This window comes from Sprattus sprattus (genome assembly GCF_963457725.1).
Source record: "Sprattus sprattus genome assembly, chromosome: 1".
Taxonomy (NCBI): domain Eukaryota; kingdom Metazoa; phylum Chordata; class Actinopteri; order Clupeiformes; family Clupeidae; genus Sprattus; species Sprattus sprattus.
In genome coordinates, this window is record NC_137920.1 from 423,039 (window position 1) to 438,091 (window position 15,053).

General features: G+C 41.9%; 1 protein-coding gene across 1 annotated transcript in view; it reads left to right on the plus strand.

Annotated features, from left to right (window-relative positions):
• LOC308368150 (uncharacterized protein) overlaps positions 1 to 15,053 on the plus strand; it is a gene marked incomplete at both ends in the record, with an annotated part of 41,120 nt that overhangs the window by 10,458 nt on the left and 15,609 nt on the right. Inside the window, 5 exons of the mRNA XM_080842242.1 lie at positions 981 to 1,061; positions 1,465 to 3,258; positions 13,528 to 13,701; positions 14,236 to 14,409; positions 14,841 to 15,017. Of these exons, the coding sequence (XP_080698368.1) occupies positions 981 to 1,061; positions 1,465 to 3,258; positions 13,528 to 13,701; positions 14,236 to 14,409; positions 14,841 to 15,017 (2,400 nt within the window). The remainder of the gene's footprint in view (positions 1 to 980; positions 1,062 to 1,464; positions 3,259 to 13,527; positions 13,702 to 14,235; positions 14,410 to 14,840; positions 15,018 to 15,053) is intronic.

A 15,053-nucleotide genomic window follows, 5' to 3' on the forward strand; every position in this document is an offset into this window, starting at 1 on the left:
GCCAGTCTTTCATCCACCCTCATCCATAACAGCCTGGTATGCATATCATCCACACTACACCTAACAGAGCAGTGAAGTGCTAGTCTTGCCGCTCTGCTCTGAGCAAGCTGAAGTTTGCTCATTTCTTATTTTGATGCACTAGACCAGATAACAGGACAGTAGTCTAGATTTGACAGAACTAGAGATTGTTTGACTAGTTTAGTTGATGTATTCGTTAGCAGATGAGCACTCCTTCTTATGGCATAGATACCATTTATCATTCTCACCACTGTCTTTTTTATTTGTGTGGACCATAACAGTGATTCGTCAATTGTGACACCCAACAGTTTGACTGCTTCAACCTGTTCTACCGTAGCACCCTTTAAAGAGAGGCTTAATTTACCAAAGCAACAATCTTGATCAGGCATGCAATGGTTAGATAGTTCAGGGTGGGACCGAATTGGTTGGATATCAGACAGAATAAACAGGTAGTTTTACTTTGACTTTCGTGATTAACATGGCAGTGGTATAAAACTGTGAGATATGGTGTGTGTGTGAGTGCACACATTTGTGTGTGTGAGTGTGTGGGTGTGTGTGTGTCTGTGTCCTTACTACAAATGAGGATTAGATGTGTATCATGCTCGCTATGTCCATGTGTCAAGATGTGAAATACACACAGTAAAATTGTGGCCATGTAGGAGTACTGTTCAAGACTTTCTCTCTGGGTGTGCTCTGATAGAGAAAGGTGCCAACAACACTAAGAACATGGGTTCACAGCAGCACACGAACTGGTGAACATGTAAAGATCCATTGTACTTTCTTTCAGCTTAATGAAATAAATCAGTTCATAGAAGAGCTGTGACTGCATCAAGCATACTGCTTCAGAGTAAATACACCTACAATGTGTCCTATGGTCAGTGTGTGTTCATCATGAAACCAGCAGTATGGGTTCAGTCCTGGATCATATAGTCTAACAACTCCACACTGTGTTTTAATCCCAGGTCAGACTCACCCATCTCTGCCAAAGAGTTCATGGTGCCTCCATCAGACGTCAACAGACTGGGAGACTCTTCTTCTGAACAGTAAGATAATATTCAAATGACAAATTAAAGTTGAGGATAGGCCTGGTCTTTTCGGCTATAGTCTTAAATCAATGTTTGTGTATTCTAGCACATAGCAACACTGAATAGACCAAGTCTAAGGTACTAATGATGCAACTTCCAGAACTCCTGCAGCCCTCCAGCATCAGAGGTGAAAGTGAGAGAGAATGACTGCAGAGGAAATATGATTCACACGAGGAGGGCGCATGAGGGGAGAACAGGGCTTGAGTTCATTGATGTGTTCATTGAATGATCTCCTGGTTATGCAATGTGCGTGTGGGATCTACCTACTTTCCAACCACACTGGTCCATCAAATAGTGTGTTTGTGTGTGTATGTGTGCTTTAATTTCATCCGTCATTTATTGTGTTCATTTTCACACACAGTTGCCAACCTGGTCCAATTAATTTACAAATGCATCAGATCCACAAGTCTCATCTGCAGAAGACGTCTCAGCATCTGATTGAGGGCATACCAAATCAGGGAGACGCCAGACCCCTCCATGAGAACTATACAGAGCTCTACATCACAGAGGGGGGAAGAGGAGAGGTAAATAATGAACATGAGGTCAGACAGATAGAGAGAGCATCCTGGAGAGAAGCAGCACGAGGCATACCAATCAAATGCTGTGACATCTTTAAACCCTCACACAGACCCATCAGAGTGCTGACAAAGGGAGTGGCTGGCATTGGAAAAACAGTCTCTGTGCAGAAGTTCATTCTGGACTGGGCTGAAGGAAAAGCCAATCAGGATCTCGACTTCATATTTCCTCTTCTTTTCCGAGAGCTGAACCTGATGAGGGAAAAAAAACTCAGTCTGGTGGATCTTATTCAGCTCTTTTTCCCTGGAATGAACGATTCAACAGTCTACAACAGTTCACAGAACAGAGTCATGTTTATCTTGGATGGTTTGGATGAGTGTCGACTTCCTCTAGATTTTGACTCCTATCTGAAGTGTTGTGATGTGACAGAGCCAGCCTCAGTGGACGTGCTGCTGACAAACCTCATCAACGGGAATCTGCTTCCCTCTGCTCTCCTCTGGATCACCACCCGACCAGCAGCAGCCAATCTGATCCCTCAACAGTGTGTGAACTGGTTGTCAGAAATAAGGGGATTCAACAACCCACAGAAAGAGGATTACTTCAGGAAGAGAATCAGTGATGAGAACCTAGCCAGCAGAACCATCACACACCTGAAGTCATCCAGGAGCCTCTACATCATGTGCCACATTCCAATCTTCTGCTGGATTTTAGCCTATGTTGTAGAGAGAACTTCAGTTGAATCAGAGAAAGTAGAAATGCCAAGGACTTTGACTCAGATGTACACACACTTCCTGATCATCCAGACAAGCACAAAAAAAGCAAAGTACACAGAGAGAAAAGAGACAGATGAAGAGATGATCTACAAACTGGGGAAACTGGCTTTTCAACAGCTGGAAAAGGACAATCTGATCTTCTATGAGGAAGACCTGAGAGAGTGTGGCATTGATGTCACAGAAGCATCAGTGTACTCAGGAGTGTGTACTCAGATCTTCAAAGAGGAGGCTGGGCGGTACCAGGGGAAGGTGTTCAGCTTTGTGCATCTGAGCATTCAGGAGTTTCTTGCAGCTTTATTTGTGTTCCTCTGCTTCAGCAACAGAGAGAGAAGCATGCCTGACCAACAGCAAAGCTCTCAACTCTCTGTTCTGTTCAGAGCTGCAACACTTCATGACCTACACAAGACTGCAGTGGATCTGGCCTTACAGAGTAAGAACGGACATCTGGACCTTTTCCTTCGCTTCCTCCTGGGCCTCTCACTGGAGTCCAATCAGGATCTCTTAAGACACCTACTGCCACAGACACAAGGTCAATCACAGAGCTCAGAGCAAACAGTCAAGTATGTTAAACAGAAGATCAGAGACCAGAAGACGTCAGACAGAAGGATAAACCTGTTCTACTGTCTGAATGAGCTGAATCAACATGCTGTTGTGGAGGTCATTGACAGGAGCTCAGGAGCGCTGTCTGTAGAAATGCTCTTACCAGGAGAGTGGGAGACTAAGACGTTTGAGTTTGAGATTTCAGAAGAGCAGCGGGATGAGTTTGACCTGCAGAAGTACATAAAGACACCAGAAGAAGATCTGACTCAAATCCTCAGTCCAGATGATGTTCTACAGAAGCTGGTGCCAGGGGTCACAGCAGCTTTGTAAGTAGACCTCTAATCTGTGACTGTGTGGGTGTGTGTGTGTGTGTGTGTGGGTAGGTGGGTGTGTATGGGGGGGGGGGGGGTTATGGAGTAGAGTGATTGTGTGTAAGATATAAGTTTGCTGTTTGTTTTTCTGTCTGTGTGTGTCTCTATAATGGGTCAGCATGTGTAATATCCTCTGACAAATGAGATAAGGTGTGTGTATGTCCCTGTGTGTGTGTGTGTGTGTGTGTGTGTGTGTGTGTGTGTGTGTGTGTGTGTGTGTGTTTGAGAGAGACGTATGTTCTGTGTGTGTCTGTGTAGTAGCAATTGTAGTTGGCGGTGGCAGCTCATGAAAAATGAGGGATTTATCCAGCCTAATCTGTTTTTGCGGGAAAAGGTGGAACATGGACTATCTCTTTAAGCCTTTAGAATATAATTAAAATGTTGAATGTGTATGATTACGTCATGATTGATCGTTGCTCAACATGGACACCTATTTTCCACTTCAGGAGCTATTTTTAACTAAGTTTAACTGTTATTGATTAATTAGATATTAAATTCCTTAATTTCCCTCGGGATCAATCTATCTATCCATCTCTCTATCTATCTATTTATTGACCAGGCTTGTTCGCAAGATCATATAAATCAAAAAGGCTTTTTCTGTTTAACAATGTTGCCTAAAATAATGTTACCATGCTGAGGTTCACTAGGCTGTCACCTGTTCAGTCAGGGAGCTCATGTTAGATTGCAGGCATGGTGAATAGCACCAATTAGCATGTGAGTAAAGTTTATATCCTTCAAATTCTTCTCACCACACTAATGTCATGTTTGTCCACCATAAATCGAATAAAAAAAACTTGTTGAGCAATCACACAGACTGAAAGCATTAACCTAGCTATTGCTTAGATCTGTGAAGTGATTAAACTCGTCCCGGATGCATAGAGTGGGTAGACACAGGCGCTAGCATCCATTGTTTTTAGCCTCCCTGCTAGCATGCTTAGCCCCCATGCCTGCGGCTGCAGGTTCAGGTTCAGTGTGGGACTGTGCAATATAATGAATCTGACATAGGGGCGTGTGGTGTGTATCGTTTACAGTATTATCTGAATTATTGTTTTAAGGATATGCAAGCTGAAGGTATCTGACAAAGGGGTGTGCGATATATATCGTCTACAGTATTATCTGAATTATTGTTTTAAGGATATGCAAGCTGACATTACCGAGTAGTGTTTGTCAAACTAGAATAAGAAAACTATCGGACTGCAGAGCCTTTCCACTGCTGAAGCCAAATGATACTGACCGTCAGAAAAAAAAAGTTTAGCAATCAAGAAATGTCCTTGCGAATGAGGTTCCTTTAAACATAGAGGCATCACATAGGTAGTCTGGGTGTAGTGGTCATAAGATGTGAGGGAACAGTGTTCCCTCTTCATTAGCTTCCTTGAGCGCTCATGCAATTTGTCTGTGCTCTAAGAGGGAAAAAGAGACCACTCTAGCAGCTCAGAACACTTGTTAGTAGGCTAAAGGGCGATGTATAGTCAGTTTTATACACAACGCGTAAGCACGTAAGATACACAAGAGCCCCTTGCGCAGTAAAATGTCTGACTATCGACAAAGACTCTCCGGCCCCACGCGTCTCGCAAAAGACGGTGATTTGCCTGCTAACCACAGCCTTTCATGAGTCTCACGTTTCCGGTTTCATAGCATACTAGTCTATTTTTAGACCCAGATTTTTTCTTAATCATGAATAGCCTGCAGACCGTCTCACAAGCCTTGTCTTGTGGATTATGAACAAACATAACAGAAGAGGTCCGAAGACATGAACTCCTTTACAAACCCTATTTAAACAGGGACCGCGAATGACTGCGGATTCATGGAGAGACTATCCCATTCTCACAGAAGACATCACCCGCGATTGTTTTGGAGAGAACGCACTAATTCACCAAACAAATACTTTCATATTCATTTTCCACCACTTGTAAGTCATGTCATCCATTCATATTGACTTGTACTTTTCACCTTTGAATAATGTAACTCATAAACACATCGTTTTAAAGCGCTGTGGCTGTCATTAAAATATGTGTCAATAAACAAACTTTTGCATCATGTGATCTGTCTTTTTCGCCACTGGTAGCCTACTGAATTGCCAACCTTTGTATTTTGTGTAACACATGTATTCATAACATCAAGCCTTTCGCCCACACAATTTTCCTTTGTCCTGCTGCAGTAAATAAGCTTTCCTCACTCAAAATAAAACTTACAGTTCTGGCGTTGATTTGCTTTGCAACATGCCCAATCCGTAGGGAACTTTAAGGAACCATAAATCAAAACTTGTCTAAAACAAGTTCCTTGGGTAAATTACGTGCTTACGCGTTGCGTCTAAAACCGACCATATATCAGTCCTAAGAAGAAGTCAAGATATTTGATAAGTAAGACGAAACTGTATTTCTTCAACTGCCCACTCCAATGAAAAAGACTGCTATAAGAAAGTGGATAACTCTCTGTACTAGCATTAAGCATTGGATTTATTCAGATTTTAACAATTAAACGTATTCAATCGTGAATTAAAACCGTTAAGACGATATTATTCTCCCAGTTTAAAAATCAATCTCCACACAGCAATACTCCATACTGTGCTGTTTACTAAACAAAGGCTTGTTGTGACTTCAAACATTCAATTGTTGAAATGTAAATAAAGACAAAAAAAAATAAAAAATATGTTCTCAGTTATCAATGCCAGTAAATGGACCAGGCCCACTGTTGCCATTCAGAATACAGTTACATTGTTGAAATCAATTGATTACATGACGGTACTTCTCTGTTTCACGAGTTTATTCACTCTCTAAAAGTAAGTTTATTTTTTAATTCGCCAAGGGTAGTCATCTGCTGTAGTCTAACTAGTCATCTTGCTATTACATAGTTGTATTAGCCAGCTGTGCGCCTTTACATTCTCCTATGCCCCGGTGACCAGTAAACCTACAGCAGATGACTTCCCTTGGCTAATTCAAAATAAACTTACTTTAAGATGCTTCTTCAAAAATCTAACCTCAGTGTAAGCGAACACAGGCTAATTTTAGCTAACGTTAGCTAGCATGTCAAACAGGGCTAATCACAGTCTTTCAATGGCTCATTTTCACTCCACATCGCAACAAAATGACAGATAAGCACTTTAAGCAGGCTCTCCTGCTGCGATACAACCGCACTTTACTGGGTTGTGTTGACATGTAGAGTAGGTGGATCAAATATGTAGGTAGTTGGCTCAAAACATACTGGTCTTTAGGTTCACAGGCAATGCATGTACATTGACAGCCTTATTTATGAAATGGCAGAGAACTTCAATATTGCCTTATCATCAGTGTTAGACTCTGTAGCCCCACTTAAAACTAAAAATAAGTTAACAAGGACCTCCCCATGGCCGAGAAATAAAAATATTAGTGAAATAAAAATAAAATGTCGCGTTGCAGAGAGAAAATGGAGAAAAAGAAAGACCACTATCCACCACGGTATCTAAAAAGATGCACTAGCTACCAAAAAAAAAAACATCCGTCTAGCAAGGAAAGATTATTTTTCCAACATTATTACAGAAAATGCAGGAAAAATTCCAGAGTTTTGTTCTCCACCATTGACCGGCTGCTAAACACTGTCCCTGCTCCCCCACTATCCTCAGCAGCTAAATGCGAAGAGTACGCTCAGTTCTTCAAGAACAAAATAACATCAATCAGAGCTAGTATCACTACTACTGGAGATGAAATTGACATGAGTAGATCTTGCAACTTAACCATGACCACTTTTACATGTATCACACTAAGTGAACTCTCCAAAATCATCATCGAATGTAAATCTACAACCTCAGATATTGATCCTATTCCCACCGCATTCTTTAAGCGAGTGTTTGATAGTGTCTCGGGTCCGGTGCTTGACATCATAAACACATCCCTTAGAACTGGCGTTTTCCCAGATGCCTTCAAAACAGCTGTTGTAAAGCCCCTATTAAAGAAACCCAAATTGGATACCAGTACACTAGCAAACTATAGACCGATATCTAATCTTCCATGTATTAGTAAAGTCCTAGAAAAGAGCTCTGTTTAAGGACTAGGATTAACAATCCCTGGTAGATTTGCACTCCTGAAACTTGAAGTGGGTTGACGTAGACATGCTAAATGTTTCTGCGTTAGAGTCATGGTGCTGTCTGTGGGACAAAAGGGTCTAAAGCCTCATTGGAGTCATCAGGTGGGCACCCTCCTTCTCCGGTGTTTCAATGACAGGCCCACAACACCTCCAGAGGGCTCATCGGCAACACCTGGCGTCACAGATGTGCCCCCCCTCTGCTTTAACCCTTCTGCGCCACAGATGCTATTTTGGGGCCCAGCTGGCGTCTCTCCTCTTTAGCCACAGCCACCTGTTATGTTTGAGGTTTGCTGGAGACGGGCAGAGTGGGCACGTTGGGTCTTCTCCGTACCATTGTTGAAGGTTACTGGGAGATGGCAAGACATCATAAGTTGCTCTTAAAATTAAACTGTTAAACTGTGTTAAATGATTCCATACTCCACAGATCCTTCCAAGAGAACTTCCTTCTCTCAACTCCCTCCCACCTCATCCACTATCCTTGTTTCGATTGGGAGACAGCCTTTGCGCACCTTGTTGCCTGCTCTTGCCGGCGCACCTCCTCAACGACCAGACCTCTGCGCTGAGATGGAGCTGCCTTTTGCCGAGATGGTCTGCTCTCTCCAAGGCCAAAGCCTCCTCTACCGTGTTGCACAAGGCCAACAATGCCACAGTGCCTTAGGTCTGCCTTTGCCTGCTGTGTAGCTGCACTTGCAGTCCATTTCCTGCTGTTTGGGCTATACATGGGTCACGGGATTCTGTTAGTGTCATTTGCAGCCTTACTTTGGAGCACTTGAATTCCTCTGTAAGACTGGACACAGGCAGCTCCAGAATTACTTTTCCATACAGCCCTATGTTGCTGAAGCACCTGGGAAGACCCAGACACTTTTTGGCAAACGAACTGATCAACCTCTCCAGTTTTTCAACCTCTGAGATAGGGACCTCATAGATGGTAAGAGGCCACATCAGCCGGGGTAGGAGACTGATTTGAAGGCACCAGAGCTTCAACCTGCCAGGAAGCAGGGACTTGTCGATACTCTCAAGGCCGCAGATTGTGTCCTGCCTAAGCTGGTCCACTTGATCTTTGTCCTTGAGGTTGGCATCGTACCAGCGCCCTGGCTTTTCTGACACTGTTGGGATGGGTTCCTCACTGATGAAAAAGCGCTGCTCTGACAGCTTGCCCTTGACAACTGATATGCTCCTGGATTTGCTTGGCTTAATCTTTATCCGGGCCCACTCGATGTTCTCCTGGAGCTTTTTCAGCAGTCGTCTGGTGCATGGCATGGTTGTTGTGAGTGTGGTCATGTCATCCATCTACGCTCTGATGGGGGGAGACGAAGACCAGCTTTGAGCTCTGACCACCTACAACCCATAGGGAGGCTCAGATGATGACCTCCATTGCCATGGTGAAGGCCAAAGTGGAGATGGTGCATCCTGCCATAATACCAATTTCCAAACGCTGCCATGCTGTGGTGTACTCCTCAGTTGTGAGGCAAAGCTGGACGTCCTTGAAGTAGGATTTGACAAGAGTGGTGATAGCCATGCTTCAAGCAACCAGAAAAGCCTGGAATCCCTGCTTTCTGCACTGTTATGTCGATGTATTTGTTCCTCTGTAGGTACACAGCCAGCCTGTGAGCTACTACGCTGAAGAATATCTTAGCCTCCAGAGAAAGCGTAACACATCTGGTGCGTTTTTATGAAGCCTGTAAGGGACTCCGTTGGGCCCAGGAGTGGATGCAGCTCTTGCTCGACAAACAGTTGTTGTAAAGCCCCTATTAAAGAAACCCAAATTGGATACCAGTACACTAACAAACTATAGACCGATATCTAATCTTCCATGTATTAGTAAAGTCCTAGAAAAGATAGTATTAGTCCAAATAAATTCCTTTCTGGAAGAAAATAACATCTTGGAAGTCTTTCAGTCAGGTGTCAGAAAATATCACAGTACTGAAACCGCTCTCACCAAAATAATTAGCGACCTCAGACAAAACTCTGATGCAGCTTAAAATCTTTTTACCAAAGCAATTCATTAATTTTATCTGGCACAATTTATATCTCTGTAACTTGCACTTTTTTTTTACAATTTTTTTTACTTGTTTTACTATTTCTGTTTTAAGGGTTTTATAACTTTTATTCCTTTTATCTTGATTGTGAAATCCAAGACGCCTATCAGAACACCAGGTTCTGATACGATGTTAATCATTTTTATTTATCTCCCACTCCATGTATTGCTCCTGCTGCTTGCCTTTATTGATATTATGTAAAGCACTTTGAATTGCAGCTTTTGTATGAAATGTGCTATATAAATAAAGTCTTACTTACTTACTATCCCTTTCAAAGACATGAACGAAAGGGACAATGCTGGCAAAAACATGACAGGACAGAAATCAGTCGATTTTAAAGTATTTATTGTATAAGAAACAAAAAGATACAAAAAAGGCACACGGACATAAAATATACAGGGATGTAACACACTGACACATAAGATACAATAAAGGCACAGGGACATAACACTCACACACGGGGTGTAAACCACACAGGCACGTAATACACAGTGGGACACAAAAAGCGCCGTAACACCTTGTCAATCTCTTTTAAAGTACCTTGTAGGAATGGGAGCCGCAGGGACGGGACAGAGGAAGACTCAACTAGCTGCACTTGGTTATCGTTATGGGTGGGAATCTCGATTTTTAAAACGTTTGCTACTAAGAGTCTCAAATCACTTCCTACTTTGTGTTTGATAATTAAATAAAATCAACAGATGAAGTACCTTTATTGTCACACTTATGGCTTTCTATGAACTATGAAATAATCGATGCAGCATGCATTTCACAAAATAAATGTGTAAAAAAAAAATTATAATAATTAAAAAATCGATTATGAACTGTTCTGAATAGAGACAGATTTGTTTAAGAGAGAATCGAGAGAAATCAAAGATTCAATTTTTTTTCCCACCCCTAGTTATTGTCATCTGTAAAGGACTCGGGCTGGGATGACTCAAATGTCACTTGAGAACCTCCACTAAACCACACATCCAAGTCTTATGTAGAAGAGGTGTAGTGGCTGCTTTTTGAAGAAGTGAAAACAGATCTGGATAAAACTCTTTTTTTTTTCTTGGCGTTCAGGAAAAATCTTCGAAAAGCTAAACAATTGTTATTTTCCAGTACAATACCATGAGCAAAATAGCCATGGTTCAACTAGCATGCGGATAGTTCCCCTTATACACCTCTTAATACAAATCAGACATCGGTACGTTTGCCATACTTGATGCACATTTAAAAATAGAGTGCACGTTACCTAATTAATTTCAATAGTGTAAATTAACTTTTAGAAGTTAAGTAGTTTGTCAGACTATCATGGTGGTTATATTGATTGTCAGAATTGATTGTCAGAATCATTTTCAGAACATAACAGATTATTGAGTTTTCCACCAAAGACTTCCTGTGTATCTACTGCAATGTTACTGTACTGTCCTTTTAAAAAAAAATGTTTAAGCCATCACTACATTTACCAGGATGCTATGTAGGTTTGTAGTTTTAGGATTCCCGCTGTTGATGGGGAATTCTGTACATGTAGACCAATCAGATAATTTGTTTGTATTTGAATTTCAAACAGAGCAATTATGATTCGTTATTCCGCTGAGCCCGCGGCATCTCAGAGCGAGCTGTCAGTGGAAGTCTGCACTCTTAGGAGAAAGGTAACAAGTTTGTCTGTTGCACCAGTGAGGCGACTGCTTTCAGTGGAGACCAGCTGTGCTTTTGTGTACATAGACCCAGCTAGCCAAACCTCAATTGAATAGCTATCAATATGTTTGACTACAAATTTAGTTTTCATTGTTGAGTGATAATTGCTTTCAGTTAGCGAGTTACAATGTGAAGCTGACTAGCCGGAGCTAATGTTGCCCACCCTTTTGGCTGATGAGCTTGCTGTCGTTAGCTTAACTTCACTCCGGAATCAGTTGGTTTATCTCCCGTAAACCTTTGCTCTATAATCATATCATGGGTGTGTAGTATGTCCACAGTGGAAGCAGAGTGCTACTCAGATCGTTGCATTTATTTATTTGTTATTGCTAGTTTAGTTACAAATAATTCTTAAGCTATGATGATATGAGCAAAGTCACACATAATGGTAAACAGAAATTTCAGCCTGCTCACCATTTACTGCTGAGAACCTAGGATTCCGTTTGTTTAACATTGTAGTGTAACCAAGTACCTGTGATCATTAAACAGGTAACTAGCTGTGATCAATAAATGAAGCCTCAGACATAGGTAGTGCTAGAGGCAGAGCCCGCCAGTGAAATAGGGGTTGCACGCTGTTAGCTCAATTTTAACTCCATTGAACTAAACATCACAAATAGGCTAAGCATTACATTTGCTGAAATTCAATTGAATATTTCCATTACTGGTGCAGTTTGAGAGAATCAATGGCACATCTCGGGGGAAGTTGAAGTTGACATTTCGTGTCTTGGATTGTCTGCAGAAACCTGTTTCAGGGTCTTGTCTGACATAACTGAAAATCACCGTTTGGTGTTAATTTCATGTCAGATCTCCTATATTTTGTTGACGTCTTCCTCACTCAAGTCTATGTGTCTTCCCTTTTTCTTCTGGTCTAGTTCCCCATTTTCATTATTTTTCTGAAAACTGGGCCTGCTACCAGCATTCAAATTTCCTGTATTCTCAAAAAACATTGACAATTATGGTAAACTCTTCCACTGTGTTTTTCCCCCCCCTCCCCAAGGTGTTACTACATAGATGGAAATGACCACCAATCAACCACAACAGGATAGGAGTGCAGGGAATTCACCCAATGGGGCAGGTAGACACAGGCGCAAGAGATGAGAGTTCAGTCCACAAACAAATGTGCCGGAGATCATAATAACCAGTCAAATGTGAGATCAGTCTTTTAATGAGTTATTAGTAATGAGTATATAAGACATCTACAGAAGGGTTAGAAACGCACAAAGGTTTGTAAAAGACCATAAGGATTGAACCAAAGCGGACTGGAGGGTCTCCTAGTTCGTCTTCTCTGATGAGTCCAATTTTCAGCTTTGCCCAACACATGGTCGTCTGATGGTTAGACGGAGACCTGGAGAGGCCTACAAGCCACAGTCTTACACCTACTGTGAAATTGGACTCATCAGAGAAGACGAACTAGGAGACCCTCCAGTCGGCTTTGGTTCAATCCTTATGGTGTTTTACAAACCTCAGCCAGGCAAAGTACAACGTTGTCCCGGAAGAAAAACTTGCTTCCTTTTGCTCTGACAATGTTCCCCAACTCTGATAAGTGTTTTTTCCAGCAGGGCAATGCTCCATGCCACACAGCCAGGCCAGTAAAGGTGTGGATGGAGTATCACCAGATCAGGACCCTGTCATGGCCAGCCCAATTTCGAGACCTGAATCCCATAAAAAAACCTCTGAAATGTGATCAAGAGGAAGATGGATGGTCACAAGCCATGAAAAGAAGCCGAGCTGCTTGAATTCTTGCGCCAGGAGTAGCATAAAGTCACCCAACGGCAATGTGAAAGACTGGTGGAGAGCATGCCAAGACACATGAAAGTTGTGATTTTAAATCAAGGTTATTCCACCAAATATTGATTTCTGAACTCTTCCTAAGTTAAAGCATTAGTATTGTGTAGTTTAAAAATGAATATGAGCTTGTTTTCTTTGCATTATTCGAGATCTGAAGACACTGCATCTTTTTTGCTATTTTGACCAATTGTCATTTTTCTGCAAATAAATGATCTAAATGACAATATTTGTATTTGAAATTTGGTAGGAATGTTGCCAGTAGGTTATAGAATAAAACTAAAATGTACATTTTACTTTAACACATACCAATAAATAGTAAAACCAGAGAAACTGATAATTTTGAAGTGGTCTCTTAATTTTTTCCGCGGCTGTATACCTGTGTCTAAGGGAAATGTAATGTGTGGGCTTTTGTGTGTGTTGAATCCCCACTGCAAACTACAGACATTTTAACACACTACAACAGAGCTGTGTGAGATGTGTATGTAGATGTGTGTTAGTGAAATAATATGTTGATGATGGCCACTATTACAGTGTGTGTGTCTATGTGTGAGCTTGTCATGAGTGAACTATTGTGTGTGCATTGCAATATCTGCTACTGATGTGTGGGCGTGTGTTTGTAATGTGAGCGTACTAATCAGCTGTGTCATTATGTTTCTCCCAGGCTGTTTAACTGTTCCCTCACAGAGAAGAGCTGTGCTGCTTTAGCATCAGCTGCCAGATCAACTTCCTGCAGTTTGAAGCAGCTGCACCTGGGACACAATAAGATTCATGATGCAGGAGTTCAGCACCTCTCAGACCTCCTCAAGATTTCCCACTGCAAACTGGAGACACTAGCGTGAGTGTTAACACTACAACATAACTCTGTGTTTTGTGTGTGTGTGTGTGTGTGTGTGTGTGTGTGTGTTGAATATCTCTCTCTCTCTCTTTCTTTCTTTCTTGCTCTCTCTCTCTATCTCTATGTTTGTTAGTGTGTCTCTCTCGCTGTTTGTGTGTGTGTGTGTGTAATAATTAGATGTGTCATTATGTTTCTCCCAGGCTGCAGTATTGTTCCCTCACAGAGAAGAGCTGTGCTGCTTTAGCATCAGCTGCCATATCAACCTGCTTCAGTTTGAAGGAGCTGCACTTGTGTGGCAATACGGGTCTTCAGGAAGCAGGAGTTAAGCATATCTCAGACCTCCTCAAGAATCCCCACTGCAAACTGGAAATACTAGTGTGAGTGTTTACACACTACAACAGAGCTTTGTGTATGTTTATGTGTTGATTGAATCCCCAATGCAAACTGGAGACACTGAGGTGTGTGTTTGTACATGTTGTATGTGTAGAGCTGTGTGTGAGTGTAATAATCAGATGTGTCAATATGTTTCTCCAGGCTGAACAGTTGTTCCCTCACAGAGAAGAGCTGTGCTGCTTTAGCATCAGCTGCCAGATCAACTTCCTGCAGTTTGAAGCAGCTGAACCTGGGAAACAATGCAATATATGATGCAGGAGTCCAGCATCTCTCAGCCCTCCTAAAGAGTCCCTGCTGCAAACTTGAGATACTAAAGTGAGTGTTACACACACACAGCTCTGTTGTAGTGTGTTGTGTGTGTGTGTGTGTGTGTGTGTTTGTGTGTGTGTGTGTGTGTGTGATGTGTAGGTAGGTGTGTATGTGTTGTGTAGGTAGAGTTGTGTGTGTTGTTCAGAGAACACCTCCTTTCCTAACTTGCATGTCCTTTCCCACCCTCTTCCTTTTTCTACCTCTCCTTATCCTTCATCTAATGCTAACTCCTCTAACTAATACTTAACTCATACTTAAAGTAGTTACATTCCTTCCCTTTTTTAATGTAAAATTATGTATTACTATTGCTGGTAGCTGGATTGTCTCCTTTGTACATCACTTAAAATAAAGCTAAATGACTAAATGTAAATATAGAGGTGTGTGTGTGTGTATGTGTGTGAGGGTAATAATCAGATGTGTCATTATGTTTCTCCCAGGCTGGAGAATTGTTACCTCACAGACAGGAGCTGTGCTGCTTTAGCATCAGCTGCCAGATCAACCTCCTGCAGTTTGAAGGAGCTGCACCTGAATAGCAATTCTAAGATTCATGATGCAGGAGTTCAGCATCTCTCAGACCTCCTCAAGAGTACACACTGCAAACTAGAGATAATCAAGTGAGTTACCACACTACAACAGAGCTCTGTGTGTGT